This window comes from Pipistrellus kuhlii, unplaced genomic scaffold (assembly GCF_014108245.1).
Source record: "Pipistrellus kuhlii isolate mPipKuh1 unplaced genomic scaffold, mPipKuh1.p scaffold_m20_p_44, whole genome shotgun sequence".
In the NCBI taxonomy this organism is placed as follows: Eukaryota; Metazoa; Chordata; class Mammalia; order Chiroptera; family Vespertilionidae; genus Pipistrellus; species Pipistrellus kuhlii.
In genome coordinates, this window is record NW_023425545.1 from 2,616,095 (window position 1) to 2,641,589 (window position 25,495).

The following is a 25,495-nucleotide window of genomic DNA, read 5'->3' on the forward strand; positions in this document are numbered from 1 at the left end:
CGGGTTGGACACGACTAGGGTCAGTTCCCTGCACCTCCTCCTGCTCTCCCTTCGCCCCAAATTCTGAGGAAGAGCCCCGCCCGCCTGCCCCGGCCTCGGCCCCACCCACTCGCCACCTGGCAGCTGCCTCCTGGTGGCCTCAGCACCCTGGAGGCTGCCACCCCTCCGGCTCCTCCTGTGCTGGGCCCTTCGCCATCTTCTCTCCCGCACCCGTTCCTGGCCGCGCCGGCCAGGACAGCAGCCCCAAGACCCCAAGGGGCAGCGGCCTGGGCGCCATGAAGACAATACGTTCTCACTGACTTCAGCGAGACAGACACCACGTCCCCGGGGACCGGCCCGCCGCCCGATGTGCCTGACGGCCGGCCGGGACCCACACGTTCACAGCCCACACTCAGCACTGGCCTGAGGGCGGCTCCTGCCGGGCCTCACCGCGAGAGCCGAGTCCCCAGCGCCCTCCACGGGCGGCGCAGCCCCCACAGTGGGTCCCCCACTCGTGTGAGCAGGGAGCTCCTGGCCGGGCAGAGGGGATCAGCAGAGGGGAGCGGGGGCCACCCGAGAGCCCGCCCCCCGCCCCCGCCCCCGCCTCCGGGCTCCCCCCAAGGTGTCTGGGAAGGTGGACCTGAGCCGGGGTGGCAGGGCAGGCAGGGAGCCTGGAGCCCGCAGACCGCAGCCCCAGGACCAGGAGAGACAGGCAGGGACACGAGAATTAAGTAACAGCCCTTTACTGTCACAGCGGCCACGGCGCTCGCTGCAGGGCCGTGGGCGGGGGGGGGGGGGGCCGCCCGCTGCTGCTGCGCTGGCCCCCGGCCTCGGGCGGTGGCTCGGGGTCGGGGTCACTTGGCGCTGGGCAGAGGCCGCCTGCGCTGCTCCAGCAGCTCCTCCAGGTGGTCGGCCCTCTTCACCGCGGCCTGCAACACGCACCGCGGTCAGGCCGGCCGGTCCCCCCCGCCCCCGCCCCCCAGCCCGTTCCAGCCCTCCCCGCCCCCCCCACACCCACCTGGTGCTGCTTCCACAGGCTGTTCACGGCCTCCTCCTTCTTGGCCAGGGCCGCCTTCACCCTGTGGGCACAGACGGGTTCTGGGGTCTGCGGCCAAGTCCAGACGGGGGGCTGGGGGGCCTCCACCCCAACAACAGGAGGGCAGCTCCTGCCCCCCCCCCCGGCGGACTGCGGGCACGGGGCTGCCCTAGGAGTGGGGACGGGAGCCCGGACCGGAGAACCAGCCCCTGGCTGTGCCCGCCGCCGCTCAGGGCCGTGGTGGGCAGACGGCAGACGGTCCCGGGGCGCTGGGCCGGGCTGGGTCTCCTCACTCCTGAGCCTCCCCCCTGCACGGCGCCCCCCCCCCCGGCCGGGAGCACTCCGGAGACACAGGGCTGCGGGCCCGGCCCCACGGACCCTGGTTCCCCTAGTCTGGAGCGGCCACCCCACCCGCGCCTCCGCCCTCAGGCCCACCCACCGGACGTGCACGTCCTCCAGCTCCGCCTGCTTCTCCCGCCGCAGCTGCTCCAGCTCCAGCCGCTGCCGCGCCCGCAGCTCGGCCAGCTCGGCCCTGACCCGCCGGTTCTCCTCCTCCGAGGCGGCCAGCCGGTCGGCGAACTCCTGGCGGAGCACCTGGGCCAGGCCGCTCCGCTCGCCCACCAGCTGCTCGTTCACCTGGTGGGGGAGGCAGGGCCGTGAGCGGCGCCGTGGACGGGAGCCGTGGACGGGAGCCCGAGGTGGACGGGAGCCGTGGACGGGAGCCGTGGACGGGAGCCCGAGGTGGATGGGAGCCGTGGACGGGAGCCCGAGGTGGACAGGAGCCGTGGACGGGAGCCCGAGGTGGACGGGAGCCGTGGACGGGAGCCGTGGACGGGAGCCGTGGACGGGAGCCCGAGGTGGACGGGAGCCCGAGGTGGACGGGAGCCGTGGACGGGAGCCCGAGGTGGACGGGAGCCGTGGACGGGAGCCGTGGACGGGAGCCGTGGACGGGAGCCGTGGACGGGAGCCCGAGGTGGACGGGAGCCGTGGACGGGAGCCGTGGACGGGAGCCTGAGGTGGACGGAGCCCTGGGAGGCGGGGAGGGCCCGGCACTCCCCCTGCCCCGCTCACCGCCTTCACTTCGGCCAGCGCCTTGTCCTTCTGGCGCAACAGGCCCTGCAGGCGCGCGCCCTCGCCCTCGGCCTCCGCCAGCCGCCCCCGCAGCTGGGCACACTGGTCCTGCAGCCGCCGCTGCACCTGCTCCAGCTCCAGCAGCTCCGCCTCATGCTGGTCTCGCAGGCGCTTGACGCTGCAGAGGAAGCGCAGGTCGGTCAGCCTCCCACGCCCCGCACGGCCGGCTCACCGGCCCCGGTCAGCCTCCAGGCCCTGCTCGGCGCCCTCCGCCCGGCCGCTCACCGGCTCTCGGTGGCCCGCTCGCTCTCCTCCCGGGCCTGCGTCATGTCGGCCTCCAGCCGGCGGATGACCAGCTCGATGTCCTTGTCGCGGCCTCTCCGGATCTCCTCCTTCAGCTCCCGCTCCCGGCTCAGCAGCCACGCCTCCTGGGGGACAGGGCCCCGAGGGGACGGCCAGGGTGGCGGAGGCGGCCCAGGGCCGGATTCGTGGGGGTAGAGGGGCCTCACTCCGCCCCAGGCCCATCCGTCCTCAGGGAGGGGCCGGCCACAGGACAGGGCCTCGCCTGGGCTGAGGGTGGCCGGGCGCCCCACGACGGGTGAGGGCACCGGGGGGCGGCCTCAGACGAGAGCGGGCACTGGACAGCTGGACACTCGGCAGGTTTAGCAGGTGCCCTTTGAGCCTGCCAGCCCCCAGGCTCGGCTGCTCGGCCACCTGGGGGCCACAGGGCGGCAGGTGGCTGAGGCCGTTACCGGAGGGAGAGGAGCGCCCCCTGGGGGCCCCGGACACGGGCAGGGCTGGGCGTCGCTCAGGGTGACGCCAGGCGAGGCCAGGACGGCCTGGGGAGGCGCAGAGGCAGACGCGACGCGGGCGGGAGGGAACGGCCGCCCACCTCCTTCTTGGCGCAGTTGGCCTCCCACAGCCGCCGCTCCACCTCCAGCTGCTCCCTCAGGGCCTGCAGCTCCATCTGCGGGCGGGCGGGCGGGCGCCGTGAGAGCAGCCGGCGCCGCGCTGCGCCCTGCGGGCCTCCCCCGCCCCCTGCGGGCTCCAGGCGGGGCTGGCGGGGACGGGACAGACCTGGTGCCGCTGCTCCAGCTCCTCCCGCGCCTGGTCCAGCTCGGCCCGCAGGCCCCGGGCCCTGGCCGCGCTGGTCTCCTCCAGCTGCTGCCGCAGGCCCTCCAGCTCCGCCCGCTGCCTGCGGGGGTCCGTGTGCGGGGGTCAGTGTGCGGGGGGTCCGTGTGCGGGGGTCAGTGTGCGGGGGTCCGTGTGCGGGGGTCAGTGTGCGGGGGTCCGTGTGCGGGGGTCCGTGTGCGGGGGTCCGTGTGCGGGGGTCAGTGTGCGGGGGTCCGTGTGCGGGGGTCCGTGTGTGGGGGTCCGTGTGCGGGGGTCAGTGTGCGGGCGGGGTCTGTGTGCGGGGGTCAGTGTGCGGGGGTCCGTGTGCGGGCGGGGGTCCGTGTGCGGGGGTCCGTGTGCGGGGGTCAGTGTGCGGGGGTCCGTGTGCGGGGGTCAGTGTGCGGGGGTCAGTGTGCGGGGGTCCGTGTGCGGGGGTCAGTGTGCGGGGGGGGTGTCCGTGTGCGGGGGTCAGTGTGCGGGGGTCCGTGTGCGGGGGTCCGTGTGCGGGGGTCAGTGTGCGGGCGGGGTCAGTGTGCGGGGGGTCAGTGTGCGGGCGGGGGGTGTCAGCGTGCGGGGGGGTCAGTGTGGGGGCGGGGGGAGGTCAGTGTGCGGGGGGGTCAGGGTGCGGGCGGGGGGGGTCAGTGTGGGGGCGGGGGGGGTCAGTGTGCGGGCGGGGGGTGTCAGGGTGCGGGTGGGGGGGGGTCAGGGTGCGGGGGGGTCAGTGTGCGGGGGGCTCAGTGTGGGGGCGGGGGGGGTCAGTGTGGGGGCGGGGGGAGGTCAGTGTGCGGGGGGGGTCAGTGTGGGGGCGGGGGGAGGTCAGTGTGCGGGGGGGTCAGTGTGCGGGCGGGGGGTGTCAGGGTGCGGGGGGAGGTCAGTGTGCGGGGGTGTCAGGGTGCGGGCGGGGGGGTCAGTGTGCGGGGGGAGGTCAGTGTGCGGGGGTGTCAGGGTGCGGGCAGGGGGTGTCAGGGTGCGGGCGGGGGGGCGCGGGGGCGCGGGCGGACGGCACCGGCACCTGGCAGCCTGCTGGCCCAGCCGCTCCTTCTCCTCGGCCACCTCGCCGTAGAGCCGCCGGCGCAGCTGCTGCAGCTCCCGCTGCTCCTGCTCCAGCTGCTGCTCGAAGCTGCAGAGGAGGAGCTGCTGGGCCGGCGGGCAGGGAGCCCGCTCAGCACCCACCCCGCCCCGCCTCCAGCTGCCGCCTCCCAGCACGTGTGCGGGGCTGCAGCCCAGCTCCGGGTCCCGTGTTCGCTCGGCCTGAGCCCCCGAAGCTGCAGGCACACCCGGGGGGACGCCCACCGCTGCTGGGTGCGGGCGCGCTCCTGCTGGGCCAGCGCCTCCTTCTCCTGCTCCAGCTGCTCCCGCAGCGCCTCCGCCTGGCGGCCGTAGCGCTGGGCCGCCCGCTCGTCCGCCTGCAGCAGCTCGGCCGCGTGCAGGCCGCGCAGCCGCTTCACCTCCTGCTTGTGCCGGGCGATCAGCTTCTGGACCTCGGGCTCCAGGCCTGGGGGGCGGAGCCGGCGCTGCAGGGACCGGCCGTGGCCCTGCTCCCCCGTCCTCACCCGGGATGCCAGGCCGGTGGGGGCCGTGGCAGCACCCCGGCTCCCGGGAAGGGGGTGCACTGGGACCCGCCCTCTGAGGGGAGGAGCCACCGGACGGGGCAGGAGACCTGACCCACCTGAGCACCACGGCGCCCGGGGCCCGCGCCCGCCCGCCCCGCACCTCTGACCGTGATCTCCTTGATCTTGCGGGTCTTCTCGCTCATCCACTTCTCCCTGCGCGCCTTCTCCGTCGCGCTCATCAGCTCTTTGAGCTGCTTGATCTCCTACGGAGAAGACGGGCGAGCTGCGGGCGGGCACAGCGGGCACAGCGGCACGCGCACGGGGGCTCCGGCGCGGGCTCTCGGGGGCACAGCGGCACCGGGGCTCCGGCGCGGGCTCTCGAGGGCACAGCGGCACGCGCACGGGGGCTCCGGCGCAGGCTCTCGGGGGGCACAGCGGCACCGGGGCTCCCGCGGGCTCTCGGGGGCACAGCGGGCACAGCGGCACCAGGGCTCCGGCGCGGGCTCTCGGGGGGCACCGCGCTCCTCCGGTCCCCACACCAGCCCCGTGGCGGCTGAGGCCGGGCAGAGGCCGGGGCGTGGCCTGCCGGCCGCTCACCAGCATGTGCTGCTCCCGCATCTGGGCCTCCCGCTCCTGGCGCCTCTGCTCGCCCTGCTGCAGCTCAGCCACCACGGCCGCGCACTTGTCCGCCAGCATCTTCTTGTCCTCGATCAGCTGCAGCGGGTGGGAGGGCGCTGGTGAGCCCGCCCGGTGCCCCCGACTCCTGCCCAGTGCCCCCGACTCCTGCCCGGCGCCCTCCCCTGCCCGGCGCCCTCCCCCGCCCGGCGCCCTCCCCTGCCTGGGGCCGGCACTCCAGCTGAGCCCTGTGGTCACGGTCAAGGGGCTGTCACGCCCTCTCCGCCCAGGCACCATGGCCCCCAGAGCAGAGTGGTCTCCATGAAGACGGCTGGAGCCACCCGGGTGCTCCGGGCTCCTTCCTCTCCTCAGCCTGCCTCTGCCCACAGGCCCGGCGGAAGCGGAGGCACAGGCTGCGCTGGGAGCCGCAGCCCCCCCCCCCCCCCCAGCCTCCAGCTGCCACCGGCACAGCCGCCAGGACTCAGCCCAGAAAGCACGGGAGCGGCTCAGAGGCCGGTGGGCACTCAGGTGGGCCATGTCTCCTCAGACGCCTCCCCCTGTGGTCCTGAGCAGCCCAGCTGGCGTGCCCTGCCCACCTGCCATGCAGACCAGAGGGCAGGGCTGTGAGCCTTGGACTAGCCTCATGGTCGGCAAATTGCGGCTCTTTGGCCCCTTGAGTGTGACTCTTCCACAAAATACCACGGACTGGGCGAATCTATTTTGAATAAGTGGCATAAGCCGAAACTGGTTTGGCTCAGTGGATAGAGCATCGGTCTGCAGACTGAAGGGTCCCAGGTTCGATTCAGGTCAAGGGCATGTACATTGGTTGCGGGCACATCCCCAGTAGGGGGCGTGCAGGAGGCAGCTGGTTGATGTTTCTCTCATCATCGATGTTTCTAGCTCTCTATCCTTCTCCCTTCCTCTCTGTAAAAAATCAATAAAATACATATTAAAAAAGAAGAAGAAGAAGAAGAAGAAGAAGGGGCATCAGAAGGAGTTTGTTTAAAAAATGTGGCTCTCCAAAGAAACGTCAATCGTTGTGCTGCTGGTATTTGGCTCTGGTGACCAATGAGTTTGCCGACCGCTGGACTAGCCCACTGAGCGGTGGACACCTCCCCGCGGGGGAGGCCCTGCCCCTGCCCGGCCCCAGGGCCCTGGCCGCCTGTGCACTCCGGCTCACCTGGTCGATGAAGGACAGGTGCCGCTGGATGGTGGCCTCGTAGTGCTCCCTCTGCTGCCGCAGCTGCCGGCCCAGCTCCTTCTCCGTCTCCTTGACCCGCCGGAGGGTGAGGTCCCGCTGCTGTGCCTGGGGTGCGGGCGGGGCCGAGAGAAGGACACTCAGCGGGCACTCAGACCCCATCCCGAGGGCCCCCTGGGGCAGAGGCGGCGGCGACCCAGCAGGACGTGCCAGTGGGGACGGGGGCGGGGGGGACAGTAACGGGCGTGAGGGCGTGAGGGCGGGGGGGCGTGAGGGCGGCGTGAGGGCGGGGGCGTAAGGGCGGGGGGCGTGAGGGCAGGGGGGGGGCATGGCAGGGTGGCGGGATGCTTACCAGCGCCCGCTGTAGCAGACCCATCGCCTGCTTCTTCTCCTCCACCTCCAGCTTCAGCCGCATCACAGAGGCGCTCGCCTCGGACCCAGACTCCAGGCGCCGTGGCCCCTCCTCCAGGACGAGGCCCTGAGGACACACCGTGTCAGGAGGTCCATCCGGGGAAGAGCTGCGCCCGCAGCCTGGGCGCCCGCACCCTGGGGCCCGCACGTTGGCACCCACACACCTGGGCGCCCGCACCCTGGCACCCGCACGCTGGCACCCACACACCTGGGCACCCGCACACCTGGGCACCCGCACACCTGGGCACCCGCACCCTGGGGCCCGCACACCTGGAGGTCCGCCGGCCGCTCCCGCCCCGACTGCTCCATCTCGTCCAGGAAGCACCTGATGCTCTGCAGCTTGGCCTCGGACAGCAGCGTGCCGTCCTCCGGGGGCCCGGCCAGCGCGCTCAGCTTGCCCAGCCTCTCCAGGTTGTCGGCCGTCAGCGAGCCGGCATCATCCTCCTGCGGGGGGAGGGGGGGCCTAGGCTGACCTTCCAGGAGCTCTGGCCGGGGCAGGGCGCGGGGAGGGGAGGGTGCCGGCCGGCTCAGGCCTCCCGGTCCCTCCCTGGTGGCCCCCCTAGGCCCCCCCTCCCGCCATCCTCAGGGGAGGGGGGCAGGGAGGGACCGGAGAGCGGGGACAGGGGAGGGGGGCCAGGGAGGGACCGGAGAGCGGGGAACAGGGGAGGGGGGCAGGGAGGGACCGGAGAGCGGGGCCAGGGGAGGGGGGCAGGGAGGGCCCGGGGAGGGGGCCAGGGCGCCCGTACCTCGTCGCTCCAGGCGTATCTGTCCTTGTGGGAGGCCCTGGGCCGGGGCAGCGGCTCGGGCGCCTCCTCCAGCAGCCGCAGTGTGTCCAGCAGCTCGTCCAGGGTCGCCCGGCACTGGGCCCGGCCCCCAGGGCCGCCCAGCCCCAGGGCCTCCCCAGCCGCATCCTGGGTGCCGGCGTCCTGAGGCAGACGGTGGGCGGGAGAAGCTAGCGCGGCCCTGAGAGGCCGGCAGCACCCGTGGGTGAGGCCGGGCACCCACTCAGCCAGGAGGACCGGGCCTGCGGAACCCCCTCCGGGGAGGGCAGCGGCCGAGCGGGGTGTGGGCCTGGCCACCACTGAGCTCTGAGCTCCCAGTCTCGGGGGCCCACCCCAGGGCATCGTGCCCACCCCTAGGACCCCAGGCCACCGGACCCCCCTGCGGTGGAGCAGGCATTCCTGGCTGAGCAACCACAGCAGCGAGGGGCAGGGGCAGGGGCGGGGCAGGGCAGGGCCGGGACATGGGCGGGCCGGGGGCGGGCCGGGGGCGGGAAGGCTGTGACCACACCTGCGGCTTGTCCTCCGGGAGCCGCCCGGCCTCCGGGCAGGTGTCGGGAACAGGCTGGCAGGGGTCCTCGGGGCCCGGGGCCCGGAAGCTGGCCCCTGCAAGGCAGATCGAGGTGTCGGCACCCCGGGGAGGCCTCGCGGGGCAGAGAGGACACGGGGACATGGGCCTGGCCTCTGCTCGGTGGGTCCCATGAGTCCGGCTCGAGAAGGTGGGGCGGGGGGGGGGGGGGCAGGGCCTGGTGGCCACCCTGGTCCCAGCTCACAGGGACCGGAGCCCCGGGGACGGGAGGGGCAGGGCTGCGGGCTCCCTCACCCGTGTTGTTGGCCTTGGAGGCCTGCTGAGCGCTGTCTCCGGGCTCCTGGGCCGCCCGGGGCTTCCCCGCCTCCTGGGCTGCGGGGCGGGACTTCTGGGCTCGCCTCTGCTGCAGCTCCTGCGGGCGGGCGGGCGGGCGGGCGGGGCGTGAGCACCTCGCCCAGCATAGCAGTGCCCTCAAGCAGCTGCCCGAGGTGTGTGTCCGTGTGTGTGTGTGTGTGTGTGTGTGTGTGTCCGCGTGTGTGTGTCCGTGTGTGTCCGTGTGTGTGTCCGTGTGTGTGTGTGTGTGTGTGTCCGTCCGTGTGTCCCCCCTCCCTCCCCCCGTGCCCTCAGGCCCTCGCCCACCTGGATGGCCGCCCGCCGGGCCTGGCGCGCCTTCTCCTCGCGGGCCTTCCTCCGGGCCGCCTCCGCCTGCCGCTTCTGCTGGCCCTGGAGAGGCGTCCCGGCCAGTGAGCTCCCCCGGCACCCCACCCCCGCAGCCCCTCGCAGCCCCCCACAGAACCCCACAGCCCCCCGCAGAACCGTACAGCCCCCCGCAGAACCGTACAGCCCCCCGCAGAACCCCACAGCCCCCCGCAGAACCGTACAGCCCCCCGCAGAACCCCACAGCCCCCCGCAGAACCCCGCAGCCCCCCGCAGAACCCCGCAGCCCCCCGCAGAACCGTACAGCCCCCCGCAGAACCGTACAGCCCCCCGCAGAACCCCGCAGCCCCCCGCAGAACCCCGCAGCCCCCCGCAGCCCCCCGCAGAACCCCGCAGCCCCCCGCAGAACCGTACAGCCCCCCGCAGAACCCCACAGCCCCCCGCAGAACCCCACAGCCCCCCGCAGAACCCCGCAGCCACAGGTGACAAGCCTCCCTCTGGGCGGCTCTTTCGGGCGAGGGGACGGCTGTGTCACGGAGCAGGGGCCCCAAAACCAGAAATCCATCTGGACCTCTCAGCCGGGATGGACCGGCCAGCATTCCCGACACCCGGCCCTGCCGACCGAGGGAGCCGACCCAGGGCCCCGACAGGTGTGGCCGCGGCCAGTCCAGTGCCAGTCCTGCGCCCCAGGCTCCCGCGCCCGCACAGCTCACTCACACCCTCGGGCTTGGAGGCCGGCAGGCGCCCCGGGCTGGCGGCGTGGGCTCGGCGCCGCCGGGCCTGGTGCCGGAACCAGCGCTGGATGGTGACGGCGGCCTGGTTCACCTGGCGGATGTACCTGGCGAGAGGACAGCGGGCTCAGGACCCGGGGCGGGGCTGGGCAGTGGCCCCGCCCGCAGACCCCCCCACAATCCCGGTCACGAGGGAGGAACCACTCAGGGGAGCTGACCGAACAGGAGGCCTCGGCCTCGCTCGCCGGGGTCACCTGCTGGGACGTGCTCACAGGGCCCCCGCCCCGCCCCCAGCCCAGCCAGGCCACAGCCCTGGCTGCCCCAGGTGCTCCTGGGAGTTTACTTCTACGTCTGGTTCCCTCTAGACGTGAACTGCCCTCCCGGCGTTGACCTGAGCGCCATGAGTCCGTGCGTCTGAGCATGTGACTCCGTGGTTTCATTAAAGCCGCGGAGCGGGCGGCGGGCGGGGGTGTGTGTGTGTGTGTGTGTTAGGGTCAGAATGTCTCCGCCCCCGGACCCCGCCGCCTCCTGATCTGCCTTCCTGGACGCTGTGGGGGACGCAGCAGGGCCGTGTGTCTCCACGCCGGCGCCGGCCCAGTTACCTCTCGGCCTCCTCCTCCGTCACCGCCCGCCGCCTGAGCAGGCCCCCGGCGCCCGCGCTGTTCCCGGGCGTCCTGCCGCCGCCGCCCGCGCCCTCCCGGGTGGCCGCCTTCACCAGGTTGCTGACGGGCAGAGGAGGGGAGGCGCGTGACTGACCCAGCCCCTCACCGCCCGGCCGGCCCTGCCAGGAGGCGCCGCCACCGGGCGCCCTGGGCCTGCTCCCACGGCCACCTGCCTCCCGAGAGCCCGTCCGGCACCGGGTCCGAGAGGCAAAGGGCCTCCAGGTCACCGGTCCCGGGCAGAAGCTGCGGCAGGACCCTCGGCGTCCCTGATGGCACTCGGGGGGCTTCCTCAGAGGGACCCCACGCGTGTGAGCCCACCAGGCCCGGCCTGGCCCTTCCAGCACTCCGGGGCGACACGGCAGCCGGGGCCCCCGCAGCCTGGGACACCCACGCGTGTTCGCCACAGGCTCCCGCACTCCCACGCGTGTCCCCCCACGCCCCGGGCGGCGGCCGGGCCTCACTTGAGCGAGGGCGCCGTGCGGTTGGAGCTCTTGGCCGCGGGCTCGGCGGGCGTGTGGTTGTTGTGCACCATGGTGGTGACGCAGTTGCCCACGGCCGCCTTGTTGCTCCTGCGGGAGACGGAGGGGGGTCAGGTCCCCGAGTCCCTCTGGCGGCGTGGCCCCCCCCACCCCCGCCTCTTCAGGAGGAAGCCCCAGCCGTGCCGTCTGCAGAGCCGGTGTGAGGATGCCCGTGCAGCCCCCTGGGGGCCCGGGAGAGAGCCAGTCACTCACTCACTCACTCATCCACTCATTCATTCACCCACTTATTCATTCACTCACTCACTCACTCATCCACTCATCCACTCATTCACTCACTCACTCACTCATTCACTTATCCACTCATCTATTCACTCACTCATTCATCCACTCACTCATTCGCTCACTCACTCATTCACTCACTCATCCACTCACTCATACACTCACTCATTCATTCATTCATTCACTCACTCATCCACTCATTCATTCATTTACTCACTCACTCCTTCACTCGTCCACACTCTCTCTCTCCCGCCTTCGCTCACCCACGTGCTCTCACTCCTTCACGCGCTCCAGAGCGCCTGTCTGGCCACAAACAGGACGAAGCACCTGCCCCCTGTGGCGGGCCACGTGGGCACCTGCCAGGCGCACCTGTTGTTGGCAGTGAAGCTGGGAGCCAGGGGAACGGCGCCCTCTCTCCTCCGTGGGCCCGCCGGCGCGTCCAGGGCACAGGGGCTCCGGGCGGCGGGCGGCGAGGGGAGGGCCCGGGGCTGGTCGTCCTGGGGTGAACCAGACGCTTCAGCCGAGCAGGGACACGGCCCCCGCGCTGAGCCCGCCCTCCCTGCCCACGGCCATCGCACAGCCCGGCCGGGGGAGTCCCGCTCTGACGGAGCGTGTGGTCAGGGCGCCCCCCCCCGACGGGCGGAGCGGAGCAGCGTCCCCGGGCCCGGCGCCGGCTCTCACCAGGACGTTCCACGTGGCCGCCTCCTCGCCGCCGGGGCTGCTCTCGGGGAGCGTCAGGCCGTCCGGGGGCGCTGCCGGCCTGGCCGGCCGGGGACAGCGGCGGGACGGTCGGCACCGGGGACGGGGCACCGGCAGGGGGTTCTGGCCCCGCCCGGGCCCCGGCCCCGGAAAAGCCGCCGGACGGGGGGCAGGCAGGCAGGGGCGTCGGCCCCGAGCCCACCCCCGCGCGCAGGGACAACGGGTCTGGACACGACCTGCCCGCCCCCAGGACTGGCCCCACTGTCCGGCCGGGGCCCACCCTGGCGAGGCCGGGAGAAGGGCTGACAGAGGCAGGACGGGAGCAAGCGTGGTCAGAGGTTGCCTGAGGGGTCAGGGGTTACCTGGGGGGGCCGGCCCACGCCTGCCGGGCTTGTGGCTGGTGGACCTGCGTGGTGCTGCTGGACCGGCGAAGGTTGTTGATGGGCCCCGTGGCCTCCTGCAGAGAGGACACAGCGAGCTCGTGCCCCGGCCCCGCTCACACCGCGCTGGCCGGCGAGGGGGCGAGGGGGGCAGGAGCAGCGGGCCGCCACCAGCCTCCCTCTGGAAAGAAGGGGGAGCCCCCCCACACCCCCTGCAGAGGCGCCTGGAGCTCACAGCCCGCCACCTGCCCGCCAGCTCCCCGGGCCTCCAGGAGCCTGTCCCGCCCGCTGCCCGTGGATTTAAACAAACCCCAGGACTGATGGAGGACGAGAACTTGGCGGGAGCTAGGCCCCGGCAGGCCCAGGGCCCGCCCTCGCCCTCGCCCTCGCCCAGCTCCCGCCTGGTCCTTCCTGCACTCCAGGCGGCTGGGGGGCTGGGGGCCGGAGCGCACTGGGGTCAGATGCCCCCGAAGGCCAGTCCCATGGGGTGCGAGCCGGGGACCCCGACGCCCACCCTAGCGCTCACCATCGCCTTCCTCTTCGGCTCGCCGGCGGCCACGGAGACGGAGCAGGCCATAGGCTTGGCGGCAGAGGCGCTGTTGGGGCGTCGGGACGTGGGTGGAGGGAGCCCCGTCAGACTGAGGTCCAAGCCTTCCAGGCTGCCTCCGGGGGCCCCGGGGGGGCTGCTGGAGGTCTGGGAGCCTCTCATGGTGGACGGGAGGGCCTGGGCAGGTGAGAAGTGCGATGAGCCCTCGCAGAGCAGGGTCGGTGCACCCCGCCTCTGGCCTGCTGCCCCCAAGCTCTCTGGGAAGGCGGCGGTCCCCTCCTCACCCCCCCCCCACCCCCAAACCAGGCCCAGAGCAGGACGGCGAGCGATGAATAGCACAGACACGGCCTCCGGGGACAGGGCCACCTCTGGCCTTAAAACCTGCTGGGCCCGGCAGGCCCAACTCCATGGATGAGTGTCAGCCTAGGAACCAGGAGGTCACGGTTCGATTCCCGGTCGGGGCACAGGCCCGGGTTGGGGGCGTGCAGGAGGCAGCCGGTTCGTGATCCTCTCTCAGCACGATGCTTCTACCCCTTGCTCCCTCTCCCTTCCTCCCTGACATCAATAATAACAAATTTTAGCTGAAACCGGTTTGGCTCGGGGGATAGAGCATTGGCCTGCAGACTCAAGGGTCCCGGGTTTGATTCCTGTCAAGGGCACATGCCTTGGTTGCGGGCACATGCCCAGTGGCAAGGGGGGGGGGGGCAGCTGGTCGATGGTTCTCTCTCATCAATGTTTCTAACTATCTCTCTTCCACTCTGTGAAAAATCAATAAAATATATTTAAATAAATAAATAAAAATAAATTTTAAAAATTAAGCCTCGATGGCCCCCAGGCAGAGAACAGTCTGACCCCTTCAGGGCTGACCCCGCCCATGGCCTGCTCCCGCCCCTCTGCCCCTCCCTCTGCTCAGCCTCAGCCGCCCTGCGGCCGGAGCACTGGACGTGGGGACCGGCCTGGGCCCCTCCCTCTCCTGCTCTAGCTGGCTGCCCCGGCCCCGGCCCCGGCCCCGGCCCCGGCCCCGGCCCCGGCCCCGGCCCCGGCCCCGGCCCCGGCCCCGGCCCCGGCCCCCCGGACGGCTCCTGGCCACGCGGGGGCCTGTGCATCCTCTGAGCCTCCGAAGGCAGCAGCCGCGGGAGGACAGGCCTCGGTAAAGACCCCGGCGGGCGCACGCCCACGGCCCGCGGCCCGCCCCTGCCTTCGCCAGGCCCGCTCCCGCCTGTGCGGGGGAGGCAGCCCCCGGACCGCCGCCCCCTCCCCGGCGGGCGGCTCTGGGCCCGGCCGCCGCAGCCGCAGCCGCAGCCCCGCGGGCCCGGCCCGGCCTCCCGCCCCGAGGCGGCGCCCCGCGGGCAGCGGGTCTGGGGTCCGGGCCGCGCGGAGGGGCCGGGCCGGGCCGCCCCGCGGTGCAGGCCCCGCACCTCACGCTCCTCACCTGCGCGAGCCGCCCGGGCGCGGGGCCGCGGGGCCCGAGGCGCGGTGCGCGGGCCGCGGGCTGGGACGCGGGCCCGGGCTTCGGCCGCCCGCCTCGCGCCCCGCCCCGGCGCCGGCACCGCGGCCGCGGCGACAATGCGGGCCGCGGGGGACGGCCGCGGCAGCTAGCAACCAGCAAACAGCCCGCACCTCCGCCGGCCTTCCGAGCCCCGCCTTCCCTGCCCGCGCCGCGCCCGGATTGGCCCCTCGGCTGGCCGCTCCGGCCGCCGTGCGAGCTCATTGGGCCGCGCGGCTGTCTTTCAAGCCTGGGAGGAGCCGCAGAGACCCGCTCCACCGTAGCAGCGGGCTGCCGATTGGACGCGGCCGGTGTGAGGGCGGGGCCTCGGACGGGGTGGGCGGGGCGTGGGTAGGAACGAGGGTCGGGGAGGGCGGCGAGGAGCCAGGGGTCCCCCAACCTGTGGGCACCTACGCCGCTCCCGGCACCCACAAAACCCCGGAAATTTTTGTGTTTCCGGTTTTGCTGAGTTTCCTCTCATGAATGGATGTGAGATTCTGGCTCTTGCCCTTTTTGCATATTTCTCATTAGAGTGCAAATATGGCGAATTAGATTTTCAGGTGTGAAAGCAGCCTTCCAAGCCCACGATAAATCCCACTTAACGTGATGTATTGTCCATTCATACTCCTTTTATATATTGCTAGGTTCCTTTTGATATTAAATTTTTTTTTTTTTTTTTTTTGCTTTTTGCTAGTATTTTGTTAAGGACTTCTTTCATCTATGTTATAGATCAAGTGCGCATGGACCAATCCCCAACACAAATTTATAGTCTGGACCACAAAACACACATTAGCAAAAATCTGAAATTTTTTACCATAAAATGTAAGTCATACAAAATGCTAAATGATTGCATCAATTAATAGGAGGCACACATATCTTTAACCCACCGGACAAAAAAAGGTCTCAGGGGAGCTAGCCACCATCCCGAGCGGAATAAAAATAAATCAGCTCCTGGGATGCAGGCAAAGCAGAAGAGGAGGAAAGTTACAGCATTAAAATGCTTTATATTAGAGCATCATGAAGTTCTCAAAAAACCACCCACACTTCCACCTTGAAGAACTAGAAAAATACAAACACCACTGAAGGTAGTCACAGCAGAAATCAATGAAGTAGAAACACAAAAGCTACGGAAAAATAAAAGCAGAAGTTAGTTCTTTGAAAAGTTCAATCTTAATAAACTTCTAATCAGACTAAGAAAGAGAGGAAAACACTGTCACTATCAGAAATGAAGGACGTCTCACACCTCAGAGGGAAAGCAGGAGAGGGTGGGGTAAGGGGGAGAGATCAACCAAAGGACTTGTGTGCATGCACATGGGCCTAGCCAGTGGCCATGGGCAGCACGGGGGTGGGGGCATATGTGGGGAGGGGTTTGGGATGGGAATAGGGGGATGAAGACAATTATGTGATACCATAATCAATAAAATTTTTAAAGAAATGAAGGATGGAACATAAACTAAAAGGACAATTTGACAACTTTCATGAAATGGACTGATCCCTTAAAAAACACAAGTAACTGAAATTCACAATGAAATATATGACCCCAATAGTCCTATAACTACTTAAGAAATTGAATTTCAAAGTTAAAAACTTTGCAATTAAGAAAATTATAGGATCAGATAGTTCTACAAAACATTTAGGAAAGAAATGATGGCTGTCCCTAACTGGAGAAGTCCTCCGAGTGTGCCCCTTCGTATGGCTATCGCATTAAAGTGCAAGCGTGCACACACTCTCTCCCTCTCCCTCACACACACCCACACTCACATATACACACACATACACTCACACATATACACACACATACTCACACACACACTCACACACCCACACTCACACACACACTCACACACACCACACACACTCACATATACACACACACCACACGCACTCACACACATATACACATACATACACTCACACATATACACACTCACACTCACACACACACTCACACACCCACACTCACACCCACACTCACACACACCACACACACTCACACGCACATACTCACCACACTCGCACACTTTCACACACATATACACACACATAAACTCACACACTCACACTCACACTCACACACACACACACACACACACACGAAGGAAAAGCACTCCGTGACACAACCGTTTATTCAGGAAGCTCCCGAGAGGCCGCCCTGCCGTCTGCAGGAAGCAGCCTCGGCAGAGGGTGCCCCGGCCACAGGGCTGCCCCAGGCTGCCCATGGCCCTGCAGGAGGAGGGCTCTGCGCTCACAGAGCCGAGCCTGGTTCCAATCCACACGAACCCTCCTTCCGAGGCCCTGCCGCCCGGCTCCCTGCGGCCACGGGAGGTCCAGGCCGAGAGCAGCCTCTGGGAGGAGGGAGACCGCGCAGCCCAGGTCTGCCTTCCCGCCTGGTGTCTGGCCCTGGCCCCTCCGACACGGCCCAGGAGACAGCTCGGCAGGTCTGCCTCCGAGCTCAACCACCAGCCCCCTCCTTCCCACCGCACGGGGCCGGATCTGCAGATGGACCACGGGTCGGACGGTGCTCAGGCGGCCAGACTGGGCGGCAGTGAGGCGGGAGGCCCAGCGGCCTGGGCCGCCGGCTGCCAGTCTGCACCCAGCTCAGCCCCTGGGCCCGCAGGCACTGGGGGCTCTGCACCACCCCCATCCGAGTCCTGCCTGCCGCCCCCTCCTCCACGTGGTTCTGGCCAGCTCGTGGCTCCTGCTCGGTCGTGGACGGCTCGTCCACGCCGCGCTCACCTGGCTGGCTGCTCCCCGCACCGAGGCCTCAGGGTGCGGGAGAGGCCGACGTCGACCTGGGCGGAGGGCCGAGGGCCTGTGCGCAGCCACCGCCGGGTCATGAGTTCAAGAAGGCGAAAGCCGACGGCTCTGAGCCAGGAGGCTCTGGGGCCGCCGCCCTGGGTGCCAGCGTCCATGGGGGCTGTGGGGGCTTCTGGGCACCAGGGCCCGCCTCCACCAGGCGGGGGCAGGCCACCAGCTCCATGCCAGCGAACAGGGACGTGTGGCTGCCGCTTGGGCCTGGGCCGGATGCCGGCCCTCCGTTCAGAGCATCCGAGCCCGCCCGGCCCTGCTCTGGGCTGGCCTCCTGGTCTCTGGGAACTGCCAGTCTGGGCTCTGCCTTCCTGGGGCCCCCGAGGGCTGGGACAGGGCGCCCACCCAGAGCTGCAGGGCCCCTGGGGGAGGGCAGGACTGAACTCAGAGGCTGGAGGAACTCGGGGGCCCCGGCGAGAGGCAGGGCGTCCGTCAGCAGGTCAGCCGGGCCCACGCAGGGGGAGGCGGGGCGGGGCTCGGCCAGCGGCCTCCGGGCAGCGGCGTGCTGTCGGCAGGAGGCTTCCAAATGCCTCAGGATCTAGGCGGGAGGAAGGGGCCATTGAGGGCCCAGTGGTCCTGGGGGCCCCAGAGGACGCACCCCTTCTCCGAGCCTTCCTCAGCGCTGCCCAGGCAGGGCCTGCTGGGCGGAGCAGGCCTCAAGCTGCTCACACTGGGCACACAGGTGCCCACGACGCCTGCGACCTCCCCTCTGCTGCCTCACGAACAGCTTCCCTGCCATCGACCGGCCTCCTGGCCCGCGGCACAGGCAGAGGCGCCGGGAACGGCGCGCCTTCAGCCACCGCAGCCGCCCCGATGCTGGGATGGACACTGAGGATCTGAACTTCCACGGCCACAGAGGAAGGGGGGTGCACAGGCAGGGGAGCTGCGGGCCCGGCTATGGGGTGGGGGTGGGGGGGCGGCCCACTGGGGAGCCGAGCACAGACCAGGAGCTGTGACACGAGTGGAGAAAGTGGAATAGACCCACCCGAGCAATCAAGGAGGGCTTCCTACAGGAGGCGGCACGTGAGCGAACCAGGGGGAGAGGAGCTGCTGGGCAGGAAGGCGGGTGAGTGGGCAGGGAGGCTGCGAGCTGCTCTGGAGCACGGCTCGTCCAGGGCGGACAGCGGCAGGGAAGGGGCCTGTCGGGAAGGACAGGAGGGACGGGGTCCCCCACCCACTGCCCTGGGCTCGGCGCTGCCCACCTTGGTGGCCTTGCTGGTCACGGGCCCGGGGCTGTGGGTGCTGAGCTCCTGCAGGCGAGGCCCGGCGAGGAGCAGCAGGTGCTCCTGGGAGAGCAGGTCCGTGCACCCCAGGGTGGCGATGGCGCCCAGGGCTCTCTGCGGGGCGGGAGGGGGTCAGCAGGCTCCACCGGAAACCGAGTCCCCAGGACCTCCTGGCAGCCCCACTGCCCCCTGTGCTCGCCCCGCACCCCCTCCCGGGGCAGACCCAGGAAGGGGGCCCGTGCCCGCCCGCCCGCACCCCCTCACCATCTGCGCGTGCTCGCCGGGCAGGCCCAGGCGGCGAGTCAGCAGCTCCAGCACCGCCTCGCAGTTGAGCAGCCCACACCTGCGGAGGGCGCGAGGGCAGGTGGGCGGGTGGCGGCCGGGCCCTTCCCTGGGGAGCGCGGAGGGGGGGACGGAGGAGGGGGCGGGGGCGGGGGCCTTGGGCGGGGCTCACTCTCTGATGAAGCGCTGAGCCTCCTCGGGGCTCAGGGAGGGGTGCGGCCCCTGTGTCACCGTCCGGACCAGGCTCAGCTCCTGCTGGCAGTCGCTCAGGGCCATGGCCTCCACCCTGCAGGGCACAGCAGGTGGGCAGGATGGCCTTCCAGGCCACGCCCCTGGGCAAACCCTGATAGTGAGAGCACGGAGGGGCCGGGCACAGCGGGCGGGCAAAGGGCCGCCTTCCAGGTCATGTCCCTCTGGTCGGGACCCCGAGTGCATGCTCACCTCTCAGCCTGGTCACCGGGCGCCCCGCTGGCCCCCGAGGGGCTGTCACTGCCCGACCAGGTGCCTGAGCCCGAGGCCCTGCTCCGGCCGTTCTCCTGGCAAGAACCCCGCGAGCCAGGGCTGCTGTCCTGCTCGTCCCAGCCCCCGCCCGCCTGGCCCGGCTGGTGTCTGGCGGCTGGAAGAAAGGTGACCTCGGTGAGACCTGGGGCCTCAGACTGGCCTCACACCACCTCCCGGGGACCCCAGACTGGGGGCCTAGTGGGTCCGAGAGGGTGCTCCCTCACACAGGCCGGGCGGACACACGGCGTGGGGCTCAGGCCGGGGACACAGCACGTCGTTCTCAGTCAACCTGAGCTGCTGCCCAGCCACCCGACGCCGGGGCCAGAGGCAGAGCCGCCCAGACGGGCACCCACCGCTCAGGACGGAAGGGCTTCTGGCCCAGCCCATGTCTGGCCCTGCACCTGGGAGCTGGGGCCTTGGCCTCAGCCAGCCCCACCCACCCAGGGTCGTCCCACACCGAGCCCACGCTGGGCAGTGCGGCCTGCGTGCAGCCACCAGGGGACGAGGGTGGCATTGGTGTCAGGTGGGGGGGCTGCCCTCCTCACATCGCCCAGCAGGTGGCAGGAAGGAGCCCACGGACGAGAAGTCAGACCCGGTACCTCGGGCACCCCGGCAGGCACCAGGGGGTGGGCTCCCCGGGGCGAAGCGGCCGTGGCTGGCGGAAGGCGTCACAGCGGGCTGGTAGGCGTCCCCCTGCAGCCGGGGCCCCTGGGAGCCGGGGCCCTCGGGCCCAGGGCGCACGGCGCTGGCCACCACCTCCGCAGCCTTCTGGAGGGTGGCGAGGAGGGCTTCCCCCGTGGAGCCTGCACAGAGGACGGGGGATGGCGCCGGCCCAGGGCCTCCACTCCAGGGCCGGAGCCTCCGAGGCCGAGCTGTGACCCCGGGCAGCACAGCAGCCGGACTCGGCCACGCCCTGCACTCCTGTGGCCCCCACTGTAGACTGCCCACCCGCTGCCGCACCCTCCCGCCCACTCCTGCAACCTTCTGCCCACTCCCGCACCCTCCCGCCCACTCCTGCCCACTCCTGGGCCCTCCCGCCCACTCCCGCCCACTCCTGCAACCTTCTGCCCACTCCTGGCCCTCCCACCCACTCCCGCACCCTCCCGCCCACTCCTGCCCACTCCTGCAACCTTCTGCCCACTCCTGGCAATCCCGCCCACTCCCGCCCACTCCCGCCCACTCCCCCCCACTCCCGCACCCTCCCGCCCACTCCCGGGCCCTCCCGCCCACTCCCGCAACCTTCTGCCCACTCCCGCCCACTCCCCCCCACTCCCGCACCCTCCCGCCCACTCCCGCCCACTCCTGCAACCTTCTTCCCACTCCTGGGCCCTCCCGCCCACTCCCGCCCACTCCCCGCCCGGAGCCCGGGCAGCACTCACCCGCGGGGCTGGGCTCCTTGCTGTAGCCAAAGCCCTGGAGGGCGCTCTGGGGCCGGGACTGGGAGCCCATGCCTGCGGGGGAACCCGAGTCACCCCGATACTTGGAGAGGAGGCCCCTGGGCCCACCCCAGGGGACCCTGTGACGAGCTGGACAAGGCTGCGTACCTGAGGGAGGCAGGGTCCTGGGAGGCTGGGCGGGGGGAGGAGGGGACAAGGTGTCCGAGAACAAGGTGCTCCCCAAGTCCTAGACAGGAGTGAGGTGCTCAGTGTGGCCACACATCCGACTGTGCCCCTGCCCCCCCCCTCCCCCGAGGGCCACCCAGCGGGAGCCGCTGGGTCCCGGGGAGCTGGTCCGGGCTCACCTGGGCGGCCGCCCGCACCTTCTGGTACAAGCTGTTCCCGTGGAGAGGGTCCGGGGGTCCCGTGAACCCTGCAGGGCAGGAGGGCGGCTGAGCGGGCGCTGCCCCGGACCTCGGCCACCCCCGCCCCACCGGGGAGTCCCTGAAACAAGGTCTGCGCTCCAGTCCCCCTGCCTGGCAGCTGAGGGCTCCCACAGCACCTGGGAGCCAAGGCAGCTCGGCCCCTGTCTGGTGCTGCTCTCTGGGGCGGCCTGTGAGGTGGGTCTGGCCTGAAGGGCAGCCCTTCCAGACTCCTTCAGGGCCCGTGGGGATGTGGGGGCGGTGCACCCCGAGACTGACCTGGGCCAGGACTCCCCCCACTGAGGGGAAGCTCTCAGGCCCCACCCCCACAGTCCTTGTTAGGGAGATGCACAGCCACCCCAGCTGGGGGTGAGGGGCGGTGAGGGGCTCCACCAGACCCACCTGGCACCCAATCAGGACAGGCCAGGCCCCGCTGGGGAAGCCTCAGAGGTCCCTCCCCGCTCCCCGCCCCTAAGGCTTATACTGTGCTTCCTCGGCCTCGGCCGGGAACTGCCCTGTGGCCGGGTACCGAGTGTGCCCGCCGGGCACGGGGACAGGCAGCCGACAGCCGGTCCTAGCAGGGCACCGGCCGCTGGAGAGACGAGGACCCCACAGGTGGAGGAAGCAGATCTGGGGACAGAGGACCCAGGTGGGAGCAAGGGTTTGGGGGGCCCGAGGGGTGGGGGCCGCGGGGCTGAGGGACTCGCCGGCTGGTACCTGCCGCTTCCTGGATGAAGGCGGAGTTGCGCTTGAGGAGGAGCAGGAAGGAGGAGGAGCCGTGGCCACACAGGTGCAGCATGATCTTCAGCACCTGGGGCACGGTCACGTGGGCGGGGCCAGGCCCGGGGGCCCCACCCACCCACCCCTGCCTCCCGCCTCCTGCCCCTCCCGCCTCACACCCCTCCGCCTCCCCACCCGGGTGTGAGCGTGGGTGGACCTGACCCCCGGGGGTCAGCGGCCACGCCGGCCTCACCTTGAGCTTCACGCGGCCGGAGCCGCTCTGCAGGCGGCTCAGCAGGTACTCCAGGAGGCACTGGCTGCTGCCCAGCGACTCGTGGGAGATTTCTGGAGGGCGCTCGGGTTAAGGAAGGATGGAGCTGACGGGCCTCCGTCACCCAACAGTCCGGTGCCTCCCTGCGGGCACCCAGCCCAGGCGGGGTTTCAGGAGCACCGGGCACCGGGGCCTCCCTGGCTCCTGTCCTCGGAAACGCGGCTCCCGGCCCGGCCACCCCTGGCGGCTCCGGGGGCCCGGGGCCTGCGGGACACGGAGGATACTGGCGATCTCCTCGAACAGGTAGCCCGGACACGGCACGTCGTCGTCGGACGTTCCCTTCAGGAGGATCGGGAGCTGAAAGGCAGCGAGAGCGCCGCCGTGAGCGGGTGGCGCAGGGGCGAGCCCACGGGGCCCCCAGAGGGGCCAGCCATCCGGGGGCTCCTGGGGGCGCCGTGGTTGGCGCTGCCCGGCGATGGTCCCGCTGGCGGCGGCGGGAGGGCGGAGGGGCAGCCCAGGCCGCTCCCTTGCACATCCCCTGGCGGAGCCCAGAGCAGAGGGAAGCCCTTCCCCAGCGGAGGCGGCGGCCCGTCCCCCCGGAGCAGGGCGGTGGCCGGCCCCCACGCCGGACGCACCACGGCGGGACTCGGGACAGACCTCAGGGAGGAGCCGCGGGAGGAGCGCTGGCCCCGCCGCGCGTGGCCTTGTCAGCGCTGCCTCCCCGGCGCGGGGTGCGGACCGGAGCCCCGTGCCCCACGCGCCTCGCCGGGAGGCGGCACAGGGCCTCGGGGACGCGAAGGCGCCGCCCGTGTCACACGTGCCCGGCTGTCACGCCGGGCTGAGTGCTCCCGCCGCCGGCAGCAGGGGCGGGGCGGGGAGCCGGCGGGGGGCGCGGAGCCCGGGAGGGACCGGGGCACGGGGGCCCCGGCGGGAGGCGGGTGGCTGTGGCCCCGGGCGAGGCGGGGGAGGCGGCGCGCAGCGGGGTCGGGCCACGCGCTCTCACCCGGTGCAGAAAGCTGAGCCGGTCTCTCAGCAGCGGCGCGGCGGCCATGATGCAGGTCACCTTCCGGCCCAGCCCCGATCCCAGCCCCTCCAATCACCGCGCGGGTCTGGCCCGCTGGCCAATCGCTCGCGTGGGGCGGGACCTGAGCCGGACTTAGGTCAACAAGTTGAGCCTTAACCAACCCGAAGTCTCAGATGAATGACAGACAGCTTCCCAGCCAATTATAGGGTTCCTGGAGACCGCGGTTCCGGAGAGATCGAGGGGAAGGCTGAAACCTGACCTATTAAAAAGCTGGAGAAAGGTGATGGACGGAAGAGTCAACCTATCAAGGGGTGGTTTCCCGGAAGGGGCCGGACCCAAAATGGCGGCGCCCACGGGTACCAGGAAGAGGTGCTCATGTCGGGGAACGGAGCGGTGTGGGGGCGCGTGCGATGCCGCCTCCGCGCCTTCCCCGAGCGCCTGGCGGCCTGTAGGGCTGAGGTGAGGAGCTGTGGGTCGGGGCAGCACCTGCGGGACGGGGCGGGGCTTGGGGCGCTGGCGGGGGCGGGGGGGAGGGGCGGGGGCTGCGCCGGGACCCACGGGCCCAGAGGCCGCCACGACCCTGTCCCGCGCCGCCCGCCCCCAGGCCGTCGCCTACGGCCGCTGCGTGCAGGCGTCCACGGCCCCGGGCGGCCGCCTGAGGAAGGACCTCTGCGCGCAGGAGTTCGAGGCCCTGCGGCGCTGCTTCGCCGCCGCGGTAGGTGGACGCGCCCTCCCGGCCCCGCCTCGGCGAGTGTCCCGCGGGCCTCCCCTCCCTCCCGCGGTCCCTGTCGGGCACAGGCTGGTGCTGCCGACGCTGCAGGCTGACCTTGCACGCGCGGCCCCGCCGCCAGGAGCCCGTGTGCCCGGCAGGTGGGGAGCGTGGCGGGTGCGTGGCAGCGCCTTGTGAACCTGTGGTGCCGTCGTCAGGGTGGGGTGCGGGGGGGAGGGGGGTGTGCTCCACCCGGAACCCACCCCCCGCGGCCCAGCTCCCCTTCTCCGGGAGGCACTGGCGGGAGGACGGCCTTTTCCTGGCGGCGGTACCGCAGCTGTCCGTTGGGAACCACGCGCTCAGACGAAGCACCTCCTCTTCCAGGCCAAGGACGCCCTGAAGGGAGGCCCCTAGGCCGGACGGGGCCCAGAGCCAGCGCCTGGAACACCCAGAGCCCTGGGGCGAAGGCACTGGGCCCGCCCCGCCGGAGCAGCGTGGACACCGGGTTAGAACGGGCGGGGGAACCAGCCAGAGGCCCATCGGGTCACGCCTGGGGGCACTGGGGGTGCACGGCCCGGCCTCGCCCCCAGGAACCTGCCGGGCGCGTGGGGTGCGGGACGCTGCCTCCTGAGTCTCATTTTTTAGAGAATTCCCACCAATAAAATGTCTCCCGAACCTCACGACGCCTCTGGATGTTACCTGTGGGTCCAGCCGGCCCACGCAGAGGCTTGGCGGGGCAGGAGCAGGGCTGGGGGCCTTCGCGGAGGGCAGGAAGCTGAGCCCAGGGCGGGGGTAGGAGCCCAGCAGCTTCTAGGCCAGCGAGCCTGCAGGCCACCCCACCCCGTCCTGAGAACCACACACGGGCCCCAGGCCTCAGCCCGCACTCCTGGGTGCCACCCCCTGGGAGCTTGGGCCGCTCTGAGACCCTCTCCTGGGGCACGGAGGTCACATGGTCCTTGGACTCCCCGCCCTGGCGTCCCTGAGCTCCAGAACCGGGCCTGCACTTCCGTCTCTGCTTAAAACTCCAGAATTAGCCCGACTCCCCCCTAGTGGTGAGGCCTCCAGGTCTCAGACACGAGTGTCCATCTCAGTGAGACGGCCCTGGTAGCTTCGTGGGGCGCCGGCCCTCATCCTGAGCTGGGGCTGCTGGGCAGTCACGTTTCACAGCAACCACTGGGTCTCCAGACAAAATCCAGTGCCCACGCCCCCGCCAGGGTGAGGGAGACATTCCTGCTGGGCAGGTGGGCCTGTCTGATGCTGCCCATACCTCTTCTCCCTGACCCTCCCTCCCTCCCTCCACTCTGACCTCTTTGACAGCTTTTGGCATTCCCACTGGGCACACCAGTCCCACCGGGTGCTCCCTCCTGCCACCCTTGCCAGCTCCCACCATTGGGCCTCATTCCAGGCCACTGCGGGCTGCTCTGCTGCAGGTGGGGGCACCACAAGCACCCACTTCTGTTCCCGCGGCCCCACGGGATGTCCAGGGCTTCCCCGGGAACAGGCAGCCCAGCACGCAGGGCTCCCTCCCCAGACCCCGAGGAGTCAGCTCGGCAAGCTGCCCAGTGCGTAGAACTATAACAATTTAAAATCGGCCTGGCTGGTGTGGCTCTATGGTTAGAGCGGCTGCCCACCCACAAAGCGTCGGGTTCGCGTCCCAGGCGAGGGCATGTATCTGGCGGCAGTTCATTCCCCGCCCCCATCAGGCACAACCAGCCAATGTGTCTTCCACATCTTCCTCCTCCCTCTTTCCCTCTCTCCCTCCCCCTGCCTCTCCCCTTCAGACCTTTCTCCGTTCTCTGAAAAGCAATGGGAACAAGATCCTCACGTGAGGACACACACACACTCCTGAGGCCAGGGTGGCGGGACCCTCGGCAGGCTCCAGCTGGAGACCTCCGCCCCAGAGGGGAGTCTGGATGCCCACACCCCACAAAGCGGGGAGGCCCTGGGCTCATGGG

General features: G+C 70.6%; 3 protein-coding genes across 7 annotated transcripts; 1 reads left to right on the top strand and 2 right to left on the bottom strand.

Annotated features, from left to right (window-relative positions):
- Nucleotides 1-739: 739 nt before the first annotated feature.
- On the bottom strand, nucleotides 740-14,444 carry CEP131 (centrosomal protein 131). 2 transcript variants are annotated; one of them, XM_045572247.1, is made up of 26 exons: nucleotides 14,151-14,444; nucleotides 12,698-12,895; nucleotides 12,154-12,248; nucleotides 11,774-11,852; nucleotides 11,462-11,589; nucleotides 10,796-10,903; nucleotides 10,275-10,394; nucleotides 9,659-9,779; nucleotides 8,924-9,007; nucleotides 8,579-8,696; nucleotides 8,267-8,361; nucleotides 7,723-7,902; nucleotides 7,247-7,420; nucleotides 6,918-7,043; nucleotides 6,548-6,673; nucleotides 5,350-5,466; nucleotides 4,913-5,015; nucleotides 4,493-4,694; nucleotides 4,212-4,319; nucleotides 3,164-3,281; nucleotides 2,979-3,053; nucleotides 2,372-2,514; nucleotides 2,087-2,264; nucleotides 1,455-1,651; nucleotides 998-1,058; nucleotides 741-908 (listed from the first exon to the last, which is right to left on the bottom strand). In XM_045572247.1, exons 1-26 carry the CDS (start codon nucleotides 14,427-14,429, stop codon nucleotides 834-836), a joined length of 3,408 nt encoding a protein of 1,135 aa, XP_045428203.1. In that variant the 5' UTR covers nucleotides 14,430-14,444; the 3' UTR covers nucleotides 741-833. The 2 variants fall into 2 exon arrangements, with proteins under 2 accessions (XP_045428204.1, XP_045428203.1); XM_045572248.1 differs by lacking the exon at nucleotides 5,350-5,466 and having other exon boundaries at nucleotides 740-908.
- A 1,868-nt stretch (nucleotides 14,445-16,312) lies between these two features.
- Nucleotides 16,313-22,982, bottom strand: TEPSIN (TEPSIN adaptor related protein complex 4 accessory protein). Of its 2 annotated transcripts, none has more exons than XM_045572265.1 (13): nucleotides 22,811-22,982; nucleotides 22,092-22,164; nucleotides 21,790-21,881; nucleotides 21,534-21,627; nucleotides 20,760-20,827; nucleotides 20,581-20,641; nucleotides 20,398-20,493; nucleotides 19,618-19,821; nucleotides 18,959-19,133; nucleotides 18,690-18,803; nucleotides 18,500-18,578; nucleotides 18,215-18,349; nucleotides 16,313-17,550 (listed from the first exon to the last, which is right to left on the bottom strand). In XM_045572265.1, exons 1-13 carry the CDS (start codon nucleotides 22,856-22,858, stop codon nucleotides 17,038-17,040), a joined length of 1,752 nt encoding a protein of 583 aa, XP_045428221.1. In that variant the 5' UTR covers nucleotides 22,859-22,982; the 3' UTR covers nucleotides 16,313-17,037. The 2 variants fall into 2 exon arrangements, with proteins under 2 accessions (XP_045428221.1, XP_036268140.1); XM_036412247.2 differs by having other exon boundaries at nucleotides 20,398-20,469; nucleotides 20,563-20,641.
- Nucleotides 22,983-23,051: 69 nt separating this feature from the next.
- NDUFAF8 (NADH:ubiquinone oxidoreductase complex assembly factor 8) lies at nucleotides 23,052-25,133 on the top strand. Of its 3 annotated transcripts, none has more exons than XM_045572327.1 (3): nucleotides 23,052-23,290; nucleotides 23,436-23,546; nucleotides 24,858-25,133. In XM_045572327.1, exons 1-3 carry the CDS (start codon nucleotides 23,207-23,209, stop codon nucleotides 25,116-25,118), a joined length of 456 nt encoding a protein of 151 aa, XP_045428283.1. In that variant the 5' UTR covers nucleotides 23,052-23,206; the 3' UTR covers nucleotides 25,119-25,133. The 3 variants fall into 3 exon arrangements, with proteins under 3 accessions (XP_045428283.1, XP_045428284.1, XP_036268296.1); XM_045572328.1 differs by lacking the exon at nucleotides 24,858-25,133 and adding an exon at nucleotides 23,652-23,821 and having other exon boundaries at nucleotides 23,436-23,612; XM_036412403.2 differs by lacking the exon at nucleotides 24,858-25,133 and adding an exon at nucleotides 23,925-24,220 and having other exon boundaries at nucleotides 23,133-23,290.
- The last annotated feature ends 362 nt before the right edge of the window (nucleotides 25,134-25,495 follow it).

Excerpts from the sequence above, each read along its gene's own strand:
- CEP131 (XM_045572247.1), bottom strand. The coding sequence starts at position 14,429 with ATGAGCTCGCACGGCGGCCGGAGCGGCCAGCCGAGGGGCCAATCCGGG. Across the intron at positions 9,780-10,274 it reads ACGGAGGAGGAGGCCGAGAG|GTACATCCGCCAGGTGAACC; the intron begins GTAACTGGGCCG and ends TCCTCTCGCCAG. Across the intron at positions 9,008-9,658 it reads CGGCCTCCAAGCCCGAGGGT|GGCCAGCAGAAGCGGCAGGC; the intron begins GTGAGTGAGCTG and ends ACGCCTCTCCAG.
- TEPSIN (XM_045572265.1), bottom strand. The coding sequence starts at position 22,858 with ATGGCCGCCGCGCCGCTGCTGAGAGACCGGCTCAGCTTTCTGCACCGG. Across the intron at positions 20,494-20,580 it reads TCCCCCCGCCCAGCCTCCCA|GGGGTGACTCGGGTTCCCCC; the intron begins GGACCCTGCCTC and ends TCTCCAAGTATC. Across the intron at positions 18,804-18,958 it reads CCCGGTGACCAGGCTGAGAG|GGTGGAGGCCATGGCCCTGA; the intron begins GTGAGCATGCAC and ends TGTGCCCTGCAG.
- NDUFAF8 (XM_045572327.1), top strand. The coding sequence starts at position 23,207 with ATGTCGGGGAACGGAGCGGTGTGGGGGCGCGTGCGATGCCGCCTCCGC. Across the intron at positions 23,291-23,435 it reads TGGCGGCCTGTAGGGCTGAG|GCCGTCGCCTACGGCCGCTG; the intron begins GTGAGGAGCTGT and ends GCCCGCCCCCAG. Across the intron at positions 23,547-24,857 it reads GGCGCTGCTTCGCCGCCGCG|CTTTTGGCATTCCCACTGGG; the intron begins GTAGGTGGACGC and ends CCTCTTTGACAG.